The 18989-nt window shown below is 37.1% G+C and overlaps 1 protein-coding gene across 3 annotated transcripts in view; it reads right to left on the bottom strand.

The window, feature by feature from the left end:
• ACAP2 (ArfGAP with coiled-coil, ankyrin repeat and PH domains 2) overlaps positions 1-18989 on the bottom strand; it is a 60240-nt gene that overhangs the window by 19705 nt on the left and 21546 nt on the right. For all 3 annotated transcript variants that reach the window (XM_074547189.1, XM_074547188.1, XM_074547190.1), the window contains exons 5-10: positions 16600-16658; positions 15904-16087; positions 13668-13712; positions 12526-12621; positions 8335-8409; positions 1656-1768 (exon numbers count right to left, since the gene is read on the bottom strand). In XM_074547189.1, coding sequence (XP_074403290.1) covers positions 1656-1768; positions 8335-8409; positions 12526-12621; positions 13668-13712; positions 15904-16087; positions 16600-16658 — 572 coding nt within the window. The remainder of the gene's footprint in view (positions 1-1655; positions 1769-8334; positions 8410-12525; positions 12622-13667; positions 13713-15903; positions 16088-16599; positions 16659-18989) is intronic.

The raw sequence follows: 18989 nt of genomic DNA, 5'->3' as shown, positions 1-18989 counted from the left end.
TTTATTGATAGCATATCCAATCCTATTTTTTTGCCTAAAAGCATCCAACTAGTCTATCTCAGTGAGACAAATTATCAAGAATCTAATACTAAAAAGGTTAAAGGTTTTGCTTTATTGAATGCTTCTGTGATAAATAGACAAAAAAACTATCAGCAAATATCAATTATGTAATAAAAGTAGGCAGCTCTGACTCATTAACAAGCTGTTTATCTTTGCCCTCTTAAATTATTACTTGGATATGCTTTTTATTATACTTGTTCAAATCTGTAACTTAATCTGAAGGAATGTCGTTGTGTATCTTGATTTAATTACAACTTCTCCTTATTTACTTTGTGTCCATTTAAATTGCCAACATACAGAAGTTAGTTTTAATTGAACCCTACTCTCTAACCACCTGAAGGTAAGAGGCATGTACAGGATTCCTAGGAATGACAGCATGTGGAAGCAGACACTCCTGCCCTGCTCCCCCCGTCACCTCCCTTGCAGAGCAAGGCCTTCCTGCTGTTCAGAAGAGGAACCCAGAGACAGTTTCACCATCAGCAATGGCAAAAAGGACCTTTCAGCCCCTTGGGAATCCAACCAAGGACAATCCCTGCCCTATTACTGAGATGATCTCAGTATGCTAACACTGACATTTTACCTCACACCAGGAAGGTGCTTTTGATGCACATCTCCCGGTGCTCCCCCTTCCCCATCCTCTGATGCTTCACAGACTTGTCCTGGAGAACTCTGAATTCTGCTTACATGAAACTAATCCAGAAAGTACATTACAATTACAGATGAATAATTAGACCAAAGGACCAGACCAGAATCAGTCCAAAGCAAAACCCTTTGTACTAGTTACCCATGACTTGCTAATATAGACACAGCCTTATTGACACCAGTGGCCCTTGCATCATTCTATGGATTTAATTGAACTGATCCCAATTTGTTACAAGCCTGTGGTGTGCTGAGATGCTCAAGGAAGTACAGAATAATTAATATTGGAAGGGACCACCCACTCAAATGCTCATTCTGTCTTTTAAAACTCAGCAAATAGTTTAACAGAGGCACCACTGAAAAATAGCAGAACATGGACAATAGAGAGCTCTTTATCACAACAAATTACATCTAAAATTCAAGAACTGTATCCAGCTGTGCTGTAAATGCTCCAGCACATATATTGCCTCGAAAAAAAGCACATACCCTTGGAAATGCAAAAGAAATCCTGTTCAGGAAGAAAAATATTTAAAGAGTAGTAAAATACACATTGTTAAAGATATATGACTAACAATATATTTTGAATTCCCAAAAGGGCGATCAAAACTACTAAGCAAAAGTCACTGCACAGGAGAGGAATTTTAAAGGATAACATTGCTTATCTTTCAGGAAAAATAACTTGAGTCCATGACTGTGCTTCTCTGCTTCCAGTGGCTATACAACATCTGTTTTACTCTGTCTTCTAACACTTTCCTAGCATATGATCTCACAAGGGAAAGGTTTGCAAAACACCAGGAAAAATGGCTGTGAAGTGTCATCTCTAAGTTAATTAACAGAGTCACCCCAAAGTTCTGTGAAAACTATGGACTCAAGTTACAGAGATTATGAATCAGATGAGAATTCAGGTTAAAAAGCAGTATTTTTATTAGCAGCAAATAGAGGTTCTGAATAATTACCTGTTCCAAGTCTTGAAGGCATTGCTGGCTCTCTTGAATAAATAACCTTCCATAACAATGCCATTGGCTGCATCTACATTGTATTCTAGTTTAGTGTCATCACTGGAATAATCCTAGTACAAAGGAACAAGAAAAACACACTGCAGTTCAAATGAAACTTCAAATATGAGCAGTACTGTTGTCAAAGAGTAAATACCTAGGAATAAGGTTTTGCTTGCAACACTTATTAGTCAAACCATGACTCTCAGCCCCTGATGGCTTTTTTTAAAAAAGCAATTTTAAGGAATGAGAAGCTGAAGATTTTTACTTTACCTGCAACAAGGGGAATTTCTTGTTCAGGTATTGGTGACCTCTACAGCCAAAATAGAGGGCAAACATTGCTGACAGAGCATCTGATGCTTCAACTGTCTGCTCAAATGGTCTCTCATATATTCCCAAGAAAGGGGATAGAAAAGCAGAGGAAAAGAAGCCATGAAAGTTAAGAGTCAAAACTGAGAAACAGTTGCAGCCTGTTGCAGATATGTACAAACAGTTGTGCTTTAGCATTTTCTTCAGCTCTGTCATGTTGACAGCTGAGCTGCATAGGAACCTTGAAGACAAGTAATCAAATAAAGATGATGCTATCAGTTAACTCTAGAGTAAAGCAATCATGGTGATAGCCCTGATGACAAACCTTAGCAGGATTTTTTCTTTATGATCTTGGATAAGATTACAAAATCACAAGAAGGACAAGGGAATATGCATTTCCATCAACCTAATAACAACTAAACCCAGCTAATAACAATTAATAGCAGCTTTCTGGGCTTTAGAAAAGCTGACTGCTTATCTTATTATCTCATCTTTAGCAAAGGTGAGTTAGACTAAGTAATAACACATGTGATGATCATTTGCTTTCACATCCCATTGAGAACAGCATGGGCTCTTCCTAGGGAGGTAGAGCTCAGATATTCAGAGTGGGAGGCTAACATCTACTAAGGGTGCATGAAAAAGCACACATGGAATGACATCATTTTTCACAACTTTGTCCAGCAATGAAAATAATATACATGCTGTAATTTTATTTCACTGTTATTGAAATATATATCTTTAAAGTAGACTAGCAACATACGGCTTCTTCCCCTTAACATGGGTGTAAGGGACACATTACTGAAAATTAAATTTCAGAAGAAAAAAAGCAAACAAGTTAAATACTGAAAAGACAGAACATTTTGTATTATGACTTTCTGAATACTTTTTGTAAATTGCAAACATCAGCTTTGTGTAATAAGTATATCTGAAAGTCTCTGCTTTGTACTTTGCTTCTTAGGAATTCGTCTATACATAAAGGAAAAGAGGCAAGAAATATATATATATAAAAAGTAGCTTCAACACCAACATGGTCATTATCCCCAGGTAATAGCCCAGGATGCAAACAACTTTCGTGCTACACATGATGTTTACTCTTGTACATGCAGATGGTTTGGTCCAATCCAAGGTTAATTACACATGATAGTGAAATGGTTACAGATATTAAAATGGGCCCTTCTAAGCTCCCCACTCAGAACAGCAAAATTCCTTAAAATTATTCACTGTTTTAATCAATTACTATTTCATCTATTACTAATCTGGACAGATTACCTAATGTTGAAATGTTAAATCTGATTTTTATTATTGAATTGATAGATGATCAATGCAAGAGTTCTGAAAGAAAACGGAACTATCACATCACCACCATACACTGATCTGAATAAACATACTAGTTACAAAAGAACTCTTCACCAAAACAAAATCAAATTTTTAAATTTATTATTCAGCAACTAAAAACTTTGATTTTCTGCCTGTTTTCTAGATCAGAACATGCTGAACATAAAAGACTTCATGTAAACTATCAAAATAAAAAGATAAAACCACTATGCACAAACTTAGACATGCAGATGTCACATTCCCTACATTCCCCAAAAACTGATAAATTACTCTAACTTACCAGCTCCCAAACATAATGAAATCTGCTAAAGATTTGCATCTTCCTGCCTCAGTGATGCCTGCAGCTCCTTGTCTAGTTGAAGACAATATACATTTCCCCAGTCTGTTTTGTCCAACCTACTATGTAATCACATTTTCCTTTGGGTCTGGAGAATTGCTGCAGAAAATGCAGCTGTCTTTTCCAGTGACTCCAGATCTGTGCTTTGAAGGTGTATATGGATCATTTACCATGCTACACTCTAAATGAGAATTATCTAAAATACTGAGCCTTCTCATGAAATGCATTTAGTGTCATTTTTAATTACTTCCCTGATTGAATTCCACTTTTACAGAGCAGAAAAAGACATTAAGAGTACAGAGGCAAATGTCAAATATCTCCTTAACTGAACATGGCAGACTACCAGCTGGAAGGGGGAGGGAATAAGGCTTCCATGTGCTTTATCCATAAAACTTCATTGATAAAGTTGTGATTAGGAAAAACAATCAGAAAAAAAAGCCTCATTTCAATTCCATGGATGAAAGTTGAAAAAAACCCGAAATCAGCTGTGTTCAGATCTTAGTCTCTGCTATTCTACAATTAAAAAAATAGGAGCAAAGCAGTCACATTATAGTTTATTTTTATCTTGGTGCATGGAAAAGTTTAATGAATCATGAAAAATAATCTGGGGTGGAGAAAAATCCACCCATATCTTTCCAGTGTCCTGCATAAGAGAATCACATGTTAATAAACTCAGTCACTGTATGTGATTCAGAATTGTGTATTCTGCCAGCAGGCACACAACTGATAAAGCCTTCATTTTAAATATAATCAAACTAATTAGGTGTCAGGACTAAAGTAGATTTCACCTAACCAGAACTAAGAAAATTTAGCCAGTATTATGTAATTTTCACTGAAGTGCTACATCACAGAATTCATTCAGTTTTGAAAGAATAAACATCTATGGCTCCTATTCTGACACTGATTTTTCACGGTTGGCTGCTACTGGAAGAGAAACATGTAGAAGTGGGTTATATAAGTGAAGCACACAGCATGCTTTCATGCCTTTTTTCCACCCTTTTTCTTTAAATGTCCATGGGGTACAGCAAACCAGCTGGCAATGGAAAAACAACTTTCATCTCCAGAAATAATACTAATCTGGTGTGTCACAGAGCACTTAATATTCTTGACAGTGTTTCAGTGAATGCATTTTCGTATGAGCGTATCAATTCATCACACATCCTTGATTCATTTCAGAGCATGTTTTCTGTTTCTCTGTGTATTATTTTCTTGTTCCCAAAACAAAACCCCCCATTATTTTTCTGCAGCAGAGCTTTTGATTTACTTTCAAAATTGCTATCAGGCCATGAAAGCTAATCAAACCATTCTACCAGTAAATCTTAGGAACTATATTTTAACATTTAATGTGTAACCCAAATTATTTTTTACTTTAGAGAATCAACATTTTTAAAGTTTTTTAAGAAGGCAGTAATTGGGAGAGCATAAGTACTAAAGAAAACTCTAACCTGAAAAATTAGGCCAGCATATACTGAGCAGGAGACACTAATTGTGCAAACCCCCCATTTAGAGGGCTGCTCCCATTCCATTTCCATTGCAAGAGACGTTTGTTACACTTAAGCTGAAAAGTCCCTCGAGGAAGGGTTTAAAACAACAGACACTACAAGTAACAAGGTTTGCAGCCCAAGACACAGTGAGAGAATGTGAGAGTGCCACTGAGCAAACAAGTCACTTGAAACACAAGCACATCTCTGGTTTTGGAGACAGGAGTTAGTCTGCACAACTTCTCAACAGCAGCTCTGGCTTATGCCTGCTTTGTTATTGTAGTAGCAGCTGGTTTCCTATCACCTTGTTTACTCAGTATGTTAATTTTCAAATCATTCTCACTCCAGCTGTTTCCTGAGCACTTCTTTGGAAGCAGATTTTTACTTTAATGGAAAAGGGATTTGATTACAAAAAAAACCTATTTGAAGTTCAATGCAAATGCTTTTCCTGTATCATATTCATTTTACAACAAAATATTAGGTCTGACACAACACCAAAAAGCCATGAAGCTGTTTGCAGGTGCAACTGATTTTTAAATTATTTCTTAATTAAATGTGTTGCTACAGCAATGGGCTGCAAACTGCTCAGAAAATAACAGTCATGTCTAATGTATTGACATTGTGACACCATTCTTCTAATATTAATCTTTACCTATAATAATGTATTACAAAAATTTCCCAGAATGATCATGAAATTCCTAGATTAATTCACAGCATGTGTTGCTCCAGTTTAATACAGAAAAAATATTTTCTGACACTGAAAAAAATAAAGAAAAATGTTTCCTGCATATTTGCTGAGTAAATAGACCACAAAACCTATAAGCAATTTAAGAAAGTAAATCAGATTATCAGCTCTGCTAAAAAAGAAATCACACTGTATTGGTGACCAAGCCCTTCCATGACACTTTTAATAGCCTCTCCATCAACAGCCTAATTAAGGACAATGATTATACAGAAAAGTGAGATGGATTATTTAATTAGTGCAATTGTTCTGCATGCATATGCACATATATGCAAACACAGGTAGTAGGTGGGCAGGTGTGTGCACGTATGCACTTACCTATACATTTCAGAAAAGGAACTGCTCTTTATCCACACAATGAAGGAAAGGCATCATTCTGAAGCATTAGATTAGAACTTCAGTATATTAAATACATATATACCTCATGGAATATTCAACACAATAAGCTTCAGAAGTTTCAGTTGTTAAAAAACATGGAAGGATTTGGCACTGGAAGATTTGGGAACATAGTGGAAAACAACATGACAAGACATGAGGAGACAATGGGGAATAAAGTTGCCATCTGGGACAGGGTGACCAGATGACAAGTAGTGATAAAAAGATCCAGAGTCTAAGGCAGTTCTGAAATCCTGATGAGCTGGAAGCTAACTTAGTGTGAAGCTTGGGAAAAGCAAGTAGGATGAGACAAAAACAGACAACGTGATTTGAATAAGGAAATAAGAAAATGATTGGACAAGCTGTAAGAGGAATCTCCAATAAAGCACAGTCTAAGCATTATCAGCACAAAATGTGACAGTGACTTCACGGATAAGAACAGGAGACAACACAACTCAAAACACAGAACTTAAGAGGACAACATACAGTACATTCTAACTGCCCTGATTATATTTTAGAGCCAGCATTAAATTGTCAAGTAAAGTAAGCAACAATAAAAGTAACATTATTGTGCTTGTCACTCCTACTAGAAATCAAGAATATTTATATTACACACAGATATGGCTTATCAAGTTTCATGAAGCTTAAAAGTTTCAGCAATAATTGAAACTAGTAGAAATAGTTTACCTGTAAAGCAGCCTTAAGCAGCATTTGAAGAAAAAACAAAGACTGTAAACACCATTGGCAACAGCAGTGACCATAACTCATGGTAACTAGTTATTGTTTCTACTATGGCTAATTAAAAGATAACTGCCCATAACTTACATCTTCAGGAAGCACCACTGTTCTCTAAACACAGAACCTCTCAATTACTGTCCATTCCTGAAACTGAGCCTTTAAGCCCAAAAAACTTAAAATTTGACCTTCAACATTAATTCTCCAGTTCCATCTTTCCCATTTTCCCCCTTTCTTCCCCCTCCTTGCCTGCAGTTCTCTCCTGACTCCAAGCACAGCATGTCAGCTCTGCCCTCATCATCACATCTGCTCAACTTCACAGCAATCCTAATGCTTCCCACCAACTCCTAAAGGGATGACAGGATGCACCAATAAAAATGTTTACAGCAACCAAAGATGTTATCTTCTCCCATGAGTATTAATTTTGGCTCCTACTAAGGCTACCCAACTTATAATCTCAGAATGTTTTCATTCCTGAATTTATTTAGTTATCAGATTTCATTTCTATTGAGTGGGATTTTTAAAAATTTATGCCACCTGAACTAAACCATAACATATTTGAATGAGAGTAGGAAGTGTAGCATTACCTCTAAACTGGTATCTAACCCCTTTCAAAAGCGCCTGTAGCTCACTACCAGAGAGTTCAGAGGAAATATTTTTAACTTCTAGCATTATACCAGCAAAACCAATACTGATCTAGAGCTTCTGAAACATCCAAACAACAGAAGTCATTCCCCCAACATGAATTACCTAAATTTTTCTCAAGAAGTAAAAAGAATTATTGCACAAATCTCTCTCAAAACACCAATTAAAAGTTCTCAATTTCATATCTGTGCACAGTTGAACCAGTACATTAGACACTCTTTACAAAAGTTTACTTTTGTTCTTCATATGCAACAGCAGCTGCCACAGAAGCTCCAAGTGCTGCACTTGGATTTGGCACAGTCCAAAGTGAAACTTAGTGCTGTAGGGCTGTGCAGCACATACACCTCTTGTACACACAGCATGGAAACACAAAAACCTGTACAACTTATTAAATTCAAGAGGTAATAGAAATTAGGAGTTCTACTGAAATGCTAGAATCCCAGCATTCAAATAAATTCTACTGTTCTATTTATGTTTCAGTAAAAACTAAGCATAATATTTTGTTCAGTAACACAAAATTAGTATCTGCAATCCAACCTTACACTTAATGACATGTCAGTCTGTCTCTCTGCACTAAAAATACCATCCCTTGCAGTTCTGATGCAGAGATGCTGGGGAGAGATGCTACAGATAAAAAAAAAAAAAGTGTGTGCAGCTTGCCTTTTACATTCTGTCAAGTACCTTTTGTTGAATAGTGGAGTGCTTTTGCTCCATATCTCTCTTCTCCTTCGCAGCATCTACAGCCAACTGATCCAGCTGTAAAGAGAAACACAAAATTGGATCTTTTAATTATCATAAGAAATTTGGCTCAGTAGATTTCAAAATGCTGACAAAAAAAAAAAAAAGAACTAACACATTATGTCTAGACATTGCAAGACTTTTATTTTATTTGCATAGCATAATTACTTCTTTGTCACAAATTGTTTACCTTGAATAACCACTGAAGCCTCGTTTAAAGCACTGCTCTGTCACCCTGAATTAACCTCTACCAAGGTGTACATTTCTTGTGAGCATTAGAAGAACTGTCTCAAAGAACAGCATGGTGCCAAGCATATGCGCCTCTGTACCGCATTGGTGCTCAGTCTCCCAGGAGGATGACTCATGCTTTAGCTGCTCTTGCTGGCCTATGCAGCAGCACTGGCAGGAGCAGCAAAAACTAGAAGGAGCAAATGCTATGGATTTTTCCCTCCACAAAGTAGGAGAACTGTCTCAACCAGGATTTTGTGTCGATAGTTCGGATCAGCTGACCAGCAGTACTCGAGAAAGACTGAAAATAAAAATATGGTTTTGAACATAACAGAATATTTAAGTTAGTATTCTTACAAAGTCTCTGATGATAAAAAGGACACTAGCCAAAAAATCTCCTTTTACAACCACAACAAAAAAAAAAAAAGGAGGAAATTTAAGATACCCTGTAAGAAAAAGTCTGATTGGGGTTTTCTTCTGTGGTGAGTTGCTTGTTTTGGTTGTTTTTGTTTTACAGCTTTGATTCTCTTGGTTTTGTTGTTTGTTTGTTTTATCCAGGCCCTCATGTTTAAGTTAGAACTGCAGTGGGGAAGCAGATGTTGCCTGACAGCCCAGCTGGTTTGGTACTTACAGCCTGTAACACAAGGCTGTGGCTGGAGCGCGCCGTGCCCGGCGGTGCAGACGCAGCCCCGTGTGCAGGGCTCAGCCCGTGGCTCTCCCCGTCTGTGGGACAGGGCTGCTTCTGCTGCAGGCCCACAGCCAGAAGAGCAGGAGCTCTCACTGGCCCAGGGCACACTGACTGACAGACCCTCGATCCACCCACAGACAGCAGCCCCGTCACCCGCTCTCAGAACCACAAGTGGCAGGCCCTGCCAGCTCCGGCTGGTTCCCCAGTCTTTGACTTGCCCTGCTTGACATGATATATATAACAGAAAAGGGACAATAACAGGCCCTTACACCCTTGTGCCAGACATTCTCCAACAATTATGGAGCCATCAGAAAGCTGAAACATCTGGATCCAATTCTGTTCTCTTTTACTTTCTTTAACTCTTCTCTCCCTGTCTTCCCCTCTGGCTCAAAAGGCCATATCAGCACTTGCACACCTTTAATGATATTTGTGAACAGGAACACATTGAAGGCTGAAGTGTCCAAATGCCAGATCTATTTAACTTTAGCACTTAAAAATAACACGAGCCTCTAAAACAGACTGGGCTCAAAGATTGTATTGCATCAACAACCCTTGAGAAACCCTTTCTCCTGTGATAAAGATGAGAACTGCCTCAAGTGTTGTTCAAAATTTTATAGGAATCCAGAATTTTAGCTTCTTGCTAAAACTTCAGATTCAGGAATCTGCACATGGCCCTCAAGAAATTCTTCCTTCTACCCCAACAGATGAAACAGAAGGCAGTTACTCAGGGTAGGGCAATTAGCTCTAATTTACCCTGAATACAAGCGTTTGAGGGCACATTTACCACAGCCAAAACAAAACTCTTAACAGCAGCTCATTCCACCAGTTATTTCTTTTGCTATGAAGACAGCATTGCACCATTCCTGTTTTCAAGCTCAAACCAGAGTTTCTTCCTTTTCACTCAGGTGAGCAGCACATCAATTGTCTTAGAAGAGACCAACAGCATATAACTATCAAAAGCTGTAGCAAATCCCAACTAAACTATCAAAATCCCAGTCATTATAGTATTACTGAATAATTTTCAGAAAATTAGGTTTTTCAAACTACTTCATTTACTGGTAAATGTATTTTTACAAAAATAATGCTCTAACTGGCATTCTGAGGAGAATTAAGTCAGACTAAAACACTTCAAATGTTTTCTTTTTAAGCTAATACCACATTTCATATGAAAAGAACCAAAAAAAAACATATGAAAAACCATAGTTTCCATGCAAAAGCTCCTATTATGCTTGCACACTATTAAAGATTACCATACAATGATCTGATTCCCAAGACATCCTACCCTGACCTGAATTAACCAGAAAGCAAAATTGCTTAATCCTATTCCATCACAATGAAACAGTAATTCTGAAAATACAGACAAAAATAATTCAAAACGATAGCTATACTATTTAAGATCAATTTTATTACTTCAGATGCTGTTAACCCTTGTAATTGAGATCATACACAAAATTCACCTAGGAATGAAAACTCACTCACCAACAGAAGGAATCTAACAGCATTTTCACAAAAATCCAGCAAATCCCCGTTATGTCACAACATACTTTGTTAAAGGCAGAAGCTTCAACCAGTAAAAGCTGCAAAGCCATCAATTGTTAAAACTTTCAACAGTTATTTACAAATCTGCTTCTGTCATGAAAAATATCCCTTATATAAATGCCAAGGTCTGCTACAAAAGAACAATTGCGTGAGTTGTACAACTTTAGGGTCTTCAGTCCATCTTGCTCCAACTGCAATATATTTAAAACATTCTTAGCGATGGATTTTCTAAATTTAACTCCTTCAGTTGCTATGATACCAGCACCAAAATGAATGCTACACAGTGCTCCTTACCAGATCAAGCAAAAGCATGACCAGACATTCAAAAATAACCTTGTGTTTTCTTGCTCCAATCACGTCATGAAATGGAAACAGTGAAGCCTGGCTGATGGCATAACCCACTATTAACTCCACAGTTTGTGTCTCCTTTCCCTGTCCCTTCTTCCACAGCAGTACAGGACATGAGTTACACAGCCAGACACTACAGTTCAACACTTACAGACCAACCAGAAGGGTGTTGCAGAATAAAGGGCAAACTATGGAAGAGTAACATCTACCTGAACTGTTCAGGTGCCCCTATTACACCAAGACCTGACATGTCTCTACACATGATTAAGACCCAACTGGGGCCTAGTCTAGCAGAAAAATAACTATTCAGCCATTGGGTTGTTGGAGTTATTTTCTACAGCTCCCAATCTGCTCCACTGCACAGCTCAGAACAATTTAATCTCTTATTCATTCAGTGCACTCAATGAATGACATTCAATGACGCATCTACTCAAGATGAACGTAGAAATTTGCTTTTTATTTGCTTTTTTACCTGGACAGACACTTAAAAATTTGGTTAGCTCCTTTGTAGATCTGTTTGGGAAGTGGCAATAGAGGGGTTTGTATCAGAGCACTTGTTGCAAGTCCTCAGGAAGAGGCAAACAGGAAGTGCTCATATAACTTGCACTGAAAAGCAAGCCAAGACAATGCTGAGTCTTCTTCCTGCATCACAGACAAATTCACATTTCAACAGTGTATGTTCCAATCTATTTGCAAAACCATTTTCCATGTCTCCTGTGTGCAGTAGGCAGTGGTCTATCTCAGCTTTTCATGAGTCCCTGACTGAAAACCCAGAAGTGTCAATTGTCTGTCCTTAAACAACAAAACCGGGTGAGAAGGATTCCATGCAGGAACTAAATTTTGCACTACTTATTAAAATCATACTTCCATTTTATGGCCTGAGTTGCTAACATCAAAGTTATATTTACACACATAAAAATTTAATTATATAGACTGCATAATTTATACAGTAAATAAAGTATATGAGTAGAAGTAAAATCAGCCTAATCTACTTTTTATTATTAGATATATTTATAAACATGGGTCATATACAAAAATTTTGAAATGCAAATAATCCAGTATCCTGAATATCACAATGTACCTCACGGAGCAGTACATGGCTATGCTTAGTATGTAAATCCTAAAGGTAGTATTAATTTTAGTAAACGGACAACTTTCAGTTTGTAACTATTTTCATTCCTTTCATTACAGCATATTTTTAATGTTTTGCCTGTGTCATACCTCAACTCCCTTTTTGTTGAATAAATCTAACAAGTACCTGATGTTCAGGCATATATCAAGATTTCTTTCATTTCAGCATATAGTTATGCATTTTTAAAATCATTTGTTACCTGTGCACCAAGGTTTTTCATGTAGGGCTCAAGTTCACTAAACAGATCATAGCCTTGATGGAAAAAAGCCAGATGTGCATACATAAACGATAACATCTAGAAGGAACAAAGTAAATATTTATTCTCTTAAAAATGGTATCACATATCACATAAATATGTCACTTACTTCACATAACCTACAATTTCAGGTTTAATTTCTTCTCTCATGTCCTGATAGTTTTACATCAATAACTCACAGAGCTTCCAATGTTGTAAAATAAACATGCAAAGTAAAGCAAGAACAGAACCAAGCCAAAAATTTCAGAAATCAGTTGACAGCATTAGCTCCATGAACAAAACAAAAGAAATCTACTTCTAATTCATGTCACCTGAAATTTTTGTTATCTCTCTTTAACTGGGACATGTAAGGTACAGAGGGGCTATATAATATTTTACTAATCATTCAAACCCATAAGCTTTATAACCTAGCTGAAAAGACTGTCTGGCCTTAAAATAGCAAACAAGTTGGGAAGGTGCAGAGCAGAATAGCAGGCAGTTATAAACCAACCCAAGTTAAGTTTCTGCTTTTCAAGGAATTGAAACAATTATGGGAGAGCAACTTCAGAGATCTGAAAGAACAGTACTGTTTAATTTGTCACTCTCCATCTCAATAAACTTTAAACAGAGATAATGTGAAGTACAAAAGGGAATTCAGTGTGAAGCAAACTGGCATGCAGGTATAGCTTTATATTAATTTAGCAGATACCATACTATTGATACTAAAATTTGCCCTGTTCTTAGAAATAACAGAATTCATCTTAGAAAAGATTATAAGTAGCACTTACTTTTTACAAAGTAATAAATCAGACCTAAACAGCAGAATTCTCAGCAAAGTGATTTTAACCATGGAACACATACCGCAGGATCAAGAGTAGTGAAAACCGACAAGTGTTCAAATCTGAACCAGAAGGATTGTCAAAAATAGTTACACATGTATGCCCAGCTACAGTAAAGGCCAAATTGGCAGTCATCAAACTGCCAAATGTATTGATAACATTTTGATCAATAAAAGGACTAAATTTTTAACATACTGCTTTGTGGTCATATTTTTAATTTCAGATGGATTAAAATATTTGATATACAGAGGATAAAGTATATCTTACCGATTTTAAAATTTCTGCTCTCCTTTTAGATTGAAGAACATTGATCTAGGAGAAAAGAAGAAACAAGCAATTTCTTTTATTCTAAACTTATTTTATTTTCAATTTTCCCCAAATAATCACATCCAATCTTAAAATATTGGAAGAAGACAGCTCAATATCAGACTTCCCAAAATACTCTTACGAGAAGATGCACTCTAATTCTGTCATGACATCAGTGATGCAATCAGAGAACACTTGAAAAGCTTGAGCTTCACAGTGATAGTTACAATTTTCTTTTATCAGCAGGGAAAGTACAGGACACCATTTGCTTGCTAGAAGTAATATAATACAACTTTCAAGGAAAATTGGTTTTCATTTTCAAGAGATTGAATTCAAGATGTTTCAAGCAGATGAGCCAAGCCAGCCCACCAACTCCTGGCAGAAGTTGCACTGCTGCCAGGGCAGAGTGAAGGATGAGAGCAGGGTTCCTTTTCCTCTCAGACTCACAGATTTAAGTATCCCAAAAATAGTCCCAGGCAAGCAAGAATGTAATAGTTTCAATAAGTAACTTTCTGTGTATACCTGGGCTTTTAAGCTAGCTGAAGTCACTGATTAAAGGTGTTGCCCTAGAACTTAGGGAATTCCACATTATATAGAAAAAAATGACAAATTTTCCACATTCACCTAGTTCCCCTATCTTCTTTATCTAATCTTAAAAGGTTGCCATCCAAACTACAGATTTTACTTTAAAAGACCCACTTAGCAGACACAGGCATGATTTTGTAATTTAACACATCTATGTCAGTTTAGAATTTCAGCAAAATAAACAAACTTGCTGCAGCTATAATCAAAACCAGATTCTACTTCTATACTTAAGTGCTCATTATTTTGGAAAACTTTCTGCAGCAAAAATAATTGAGATTTGTTTGTATAGAATAAACCCTCAGCCTGTGAGGCAAAGAGAAACAAAAGGAAAGCAAAGGTTTTGAATTACAGTTTAGAGCAAATCTAGCTGCAAGGACACCATAGTTGTGAAGCCATTTTCCCAGAAGAATCACTCAAGCAGACACAATTTCTAAAGCTGAATTGATTTTTGTCTATGTTGAGAGATGCTGAAACTGTTCCCAGTTACTCCAAATGCATCTGCATCCCAAGAACTGCTCACACTGTGAACATACAAATTCCAGGAGGCAAAGAGCCTGCAGCTCAAAGCACACACAAGGAATTGGCCTACTGCAGTAGTGGCTGCCAGCTGCCCGCACCATTTAGTGCCAGTACAAATAATCCTGTGGGGAATAATTCACACCACTTTTTAAACATCAAAATGACCTTAGTGTTTAAAAAGCTGGAGTTCAGAATTGACCACTGACCACCATGTTTGTGAACATGCCCAGGCTGACAGGCTCCACTTCATTTTACAACTCATAATGCAATTTATAGAGAAGTTAATTAAGTTTTAAATAACTGACTGGACTGTCACAAATCAAGATGATAATGTCTACTATAAAACCAGCTTAATTGTAAACAGCTGTTCTGTTTTTGATCATAGGAGAAGCTCAGACTCATTTGGGAGCCCCCCAGCCTTCACACCATCTGAGTTGCAATAATCCTGTTTTGCTGTAGTTGTGGATAAGTATGAAGCAGATGAATTTTAAGTATCAAAAGAAAATTTACTACTGTATTTCAGAATTCAAAGCAGCATGACAAAGAACACCTCTCAACACCATATGGGAGATTTTCACTAAAAAGATAAAGAATAATTAAGTTCTTGACTCCCCTTACAGCACAATCCCAAGCTCTGAGGCATCTAGACAAACTGAATACAACCCAAAGTATACAGATAAAATTGCAGAAATACCCAACGTCCTGTATCAGAATTATTTAGGTAATTTGCATTTCCTAGGCTAGATTACAGGTTTTACTTTATCTATATAAGAAACTGCAGCATATCTAACATTTGGCTAAGTATCAGGCAAATACTGGGGTTTGTTCATAATTAATGTTCAACTTGAAAATTAAACTGTGTCACTGCAGCAAGGGCACTGAATACCAGAGCATTAAAGCAATAGGAATGCATCAATTAATTTTCCTCAGATTTTATTAAAAAAGAAATTATTTGCAGATAAAGTTCTTCCTTTTTTCCCTGAATCTCCACAGCTTCCAAGAAGCTTACACAAAGAACTTCTAACATTGTAAAGGACATGTCTCTAACCATATGTAACAAATGGTTTTGAAAAGCTTTCATTGCTGTCCTTACCTGAAGAACATAATCCAGAGCTATGTGTCGAAAACATTTCCGAGTTGCAGTCAAAATATTGGTGGCTTCCTCTACCTCGTGCTGCTTATTCCTTTGAACTTGGGCATTTTTCACCAGAGCATTCTCCTTTTCTTCACTCACTTTTTCAAATTGTTTCTTTGCGTCTTTAAATTTCCTAATATCTCTATGGAAAAAGGAAATATGGATGACAAATGAGTTCCAAAGCATGAAAAAGAGTTTTTCACCAGACAGATTTTTTTCACCAGACACCAGACAGACCAAGCTTGGGACTGCTATAGTTGGTGTCTATTTCAAATTTTATATTCTTCAACACATGCTTGGGTCAAACGGAAATCCACAAATTATGACAGAAGCTTCTTGTCTTTCTTTTCCAGGGAAAGGACAAAATTGAAATGTAACCGAACACATCTAATGCCTACTGGGGAAAAGCTTTGTCCCCCAAGCTTAGACAATTACAATATGTAATTAGATCAGTAATTCATCCTGTTGCAACATTTCTGCAGCTGGATCTAAAGCCTCAGTGACTCGGGGTGATTTTTGACAAAGCCTTAATATACACTTCTCAATTTATGGGTGGCAATTTACAAGAAGGATGTTTCACTTACCCACTCAAATCAGATTTTTAAAATTCCATTTTATGTATAATTTTCCCATTACAAGTGCAAATTAACTTACTCTTTAACGAAAGTCTGAAGCTGTGTTTTAATTGATCTTTGGATCTGGTCAAACAGAATCTGAAAGAAAACATTATTATGTAGGTAACTTGGAGGTATTCATACCTTCTGATTTCAGAAATACCAATGTTAATTATGCAGGATTACACAAGAATGTAATTATTAAACCACTGTGTCTCTAATACCAAAATATAAATCCCTTCACAGTAGTTCTGAAATAAATAAAAGATGAGGAAGAAAATCAGGAAAATAACTCAAACCAAGCATCTTTTGCTGCTCTTTTCTTAAAGACTGTGGTTATAAGGAGACATAAGAGCTTCTGGCATCTTATTCTCTCATCCTGACATGCCTAGTTTCATATAAGTTTATTTATGTTAATTGTACAGTTATGTTCCTGAAGAAACAACTTTGAATGTTAAGGAGCCATTTTTTTTTCTTAGACTTTCACAATTTATCAACAACTAAAAGACAAATGAAACCATAGAAAGAACATGCTCTTAACTTCTGGCAAAAACCCCAAAACCATGGATTGAAATTAATGCTGAAAATGCAGCATACATGAGTATTCAGTACCATCTCCTTTACATCAATGTTTGTAAAAAACCACCCACTGTTGCACTACTAAAAGGAATGGCTGATTCTTTTTAAGAATAAGTGATCTAAGCAACGGTTCCAAAATATCTCGTGATTTGGGAAGGCTGAAGGCACAAAATATAATAAATTAATTTGAATTGTAAAGTCTAAGATATTTGTTAAGTTTTTAAGGCCAAAGCACACCTGGATGTGAGATAGTTTGAATGTGCTCTTATGACCCAAAAAATTCTAACTGGAAAATGAAAACACACATTCCTTCAGCTTCACATCTGCCCTGTGAGTTTTAGGATGGAATGGAACTGGTCAATGACTACTGGATAAATCCTTTTGTCACTTATTGTGCAGACAAAAAATGTTGCCTCAATTTTCAACCCTTTTACACCTCCAATTCTGCGTAACAGAAATACACAAGGCAGCATCACAAAAATAAAGCTGGCCCAGTTTAACAGAATCTCTCATAAAAGCTAAAAATCTTGAAATATTAAAGAATTTTCTTGAAAAGGCAAGCCAAAACCTCAAAGTTTAAGGTCAAAAAATGTTTTCTTTAAATGTTCTCAGATTCTTTATTAAGTTTTGGAAATGGGAAGCTATGTAATGCCAAATACTGACAGAAAACCTTTACCAGCTCATCTCTCTTTTCTAGAAACACTGAAGGAAAACAAGACTGAGTTAAAGCCACTCATTAGCAGTGGTACTGTACCTTGCATCCAGTCTCCATGCTAGGAGCTTTTCAGGACCAAAGCAACCTGCTCCTACCTCACATCTGACCCTGATTTAGGCAGGCAGTCAAACCATCCACACCTCCTGAGGACCCTTCCAACCAGAACTGTACCTACCAGTAGCACGTGGAAGAACCTGTTTGTATTCTCACTCTGGGAAACCAGAAAAGCAGACAACTAGAATAAAGAACTTCTTGACAAACTGGAAGTCAGGCTGGGACTACTCCCACTGCTGACATTTAAGCTTGCCAGTGCCTGGGGAGTGCACCAATCAAGATCAATACCAAAAGATAAAACCAGATGGGAACTCAAATGTTTAGAGGACTCCCAGAAATATGAGCCTTGCATTCTGCTTACAGTAATGAAGAGAAAAAATGTGCTGGGCAGAAAAACACATAGACATCATTTCCCTAAAAAAAACCAGAAAGAAGTGCCCAGACCATGATGTAAATCTGATTAGATTTACAGCCTTGTCAACATACTACCTTTCATACACTGCAAGTCTAAGAAAGCTGCTATTTGCCATAAGCTGTCACAGCTACTCCCCCACTGCTGAATCAGTGAAGGTGCTGCATTAGGCTGGTCCCTGGCCTTATTTGTAGCAAAGCCTCACATGAAAAAACTGACAGTCATCCAAAACTCAGTAGGAGCATCTCCTGCCCCTTCCATCCTTCCTTTCCTCTTTCTTCCTCTAGCTTCTCCCTCCTGCTGGCTCTGTCACCTTGGTCAGCAACAGACCTGCCACTCTGTGCCAGGAAGCCCTGTTGAACTCAGCAGATTCACAAAAAAGCAATGCAGGACCTCAACATGTCTGGCAAAGCAATTGTGCCTCACTCCTGATGTTTGTGTCTTTGGTAAAAGCCACTTTGTTCTCACTATGCCTGAGCACAGTAAGGGCATGGAGGGGAAAAAAAATCCAGGGCAGAAGCCAGATGGGTCCTACTTAGATCTGACAAGAAATCTTCTTCAATATGGTTTGTTCTCTGCTTTCTGCCTCCAAACTGCCCAAAAGGAACAGCTGTCCTATGCCAGATTTTACCAAAGCAGTGCAAGCCATCATCACGCAGAATAACAGCAG

The sequence above is a fragment of the Zonotrichia albicollis genome, chromosome 9 (genome assembly GCF_047830755.1).
Source record: "Zonotrichia albicollis isolate bZonAlb1 chromosome 9, bZonAlb1.hap1, whole genome shotgun sequence".
NCBI lineage: Eukaryota > Metazoa > Chordata > Aves > Passeriformes > Passerellidae > Zonotrichia > Zonotrichia albicollis.
This window is presented reverse-complemented; position numbering and strand designations above follow the sequence as displayed.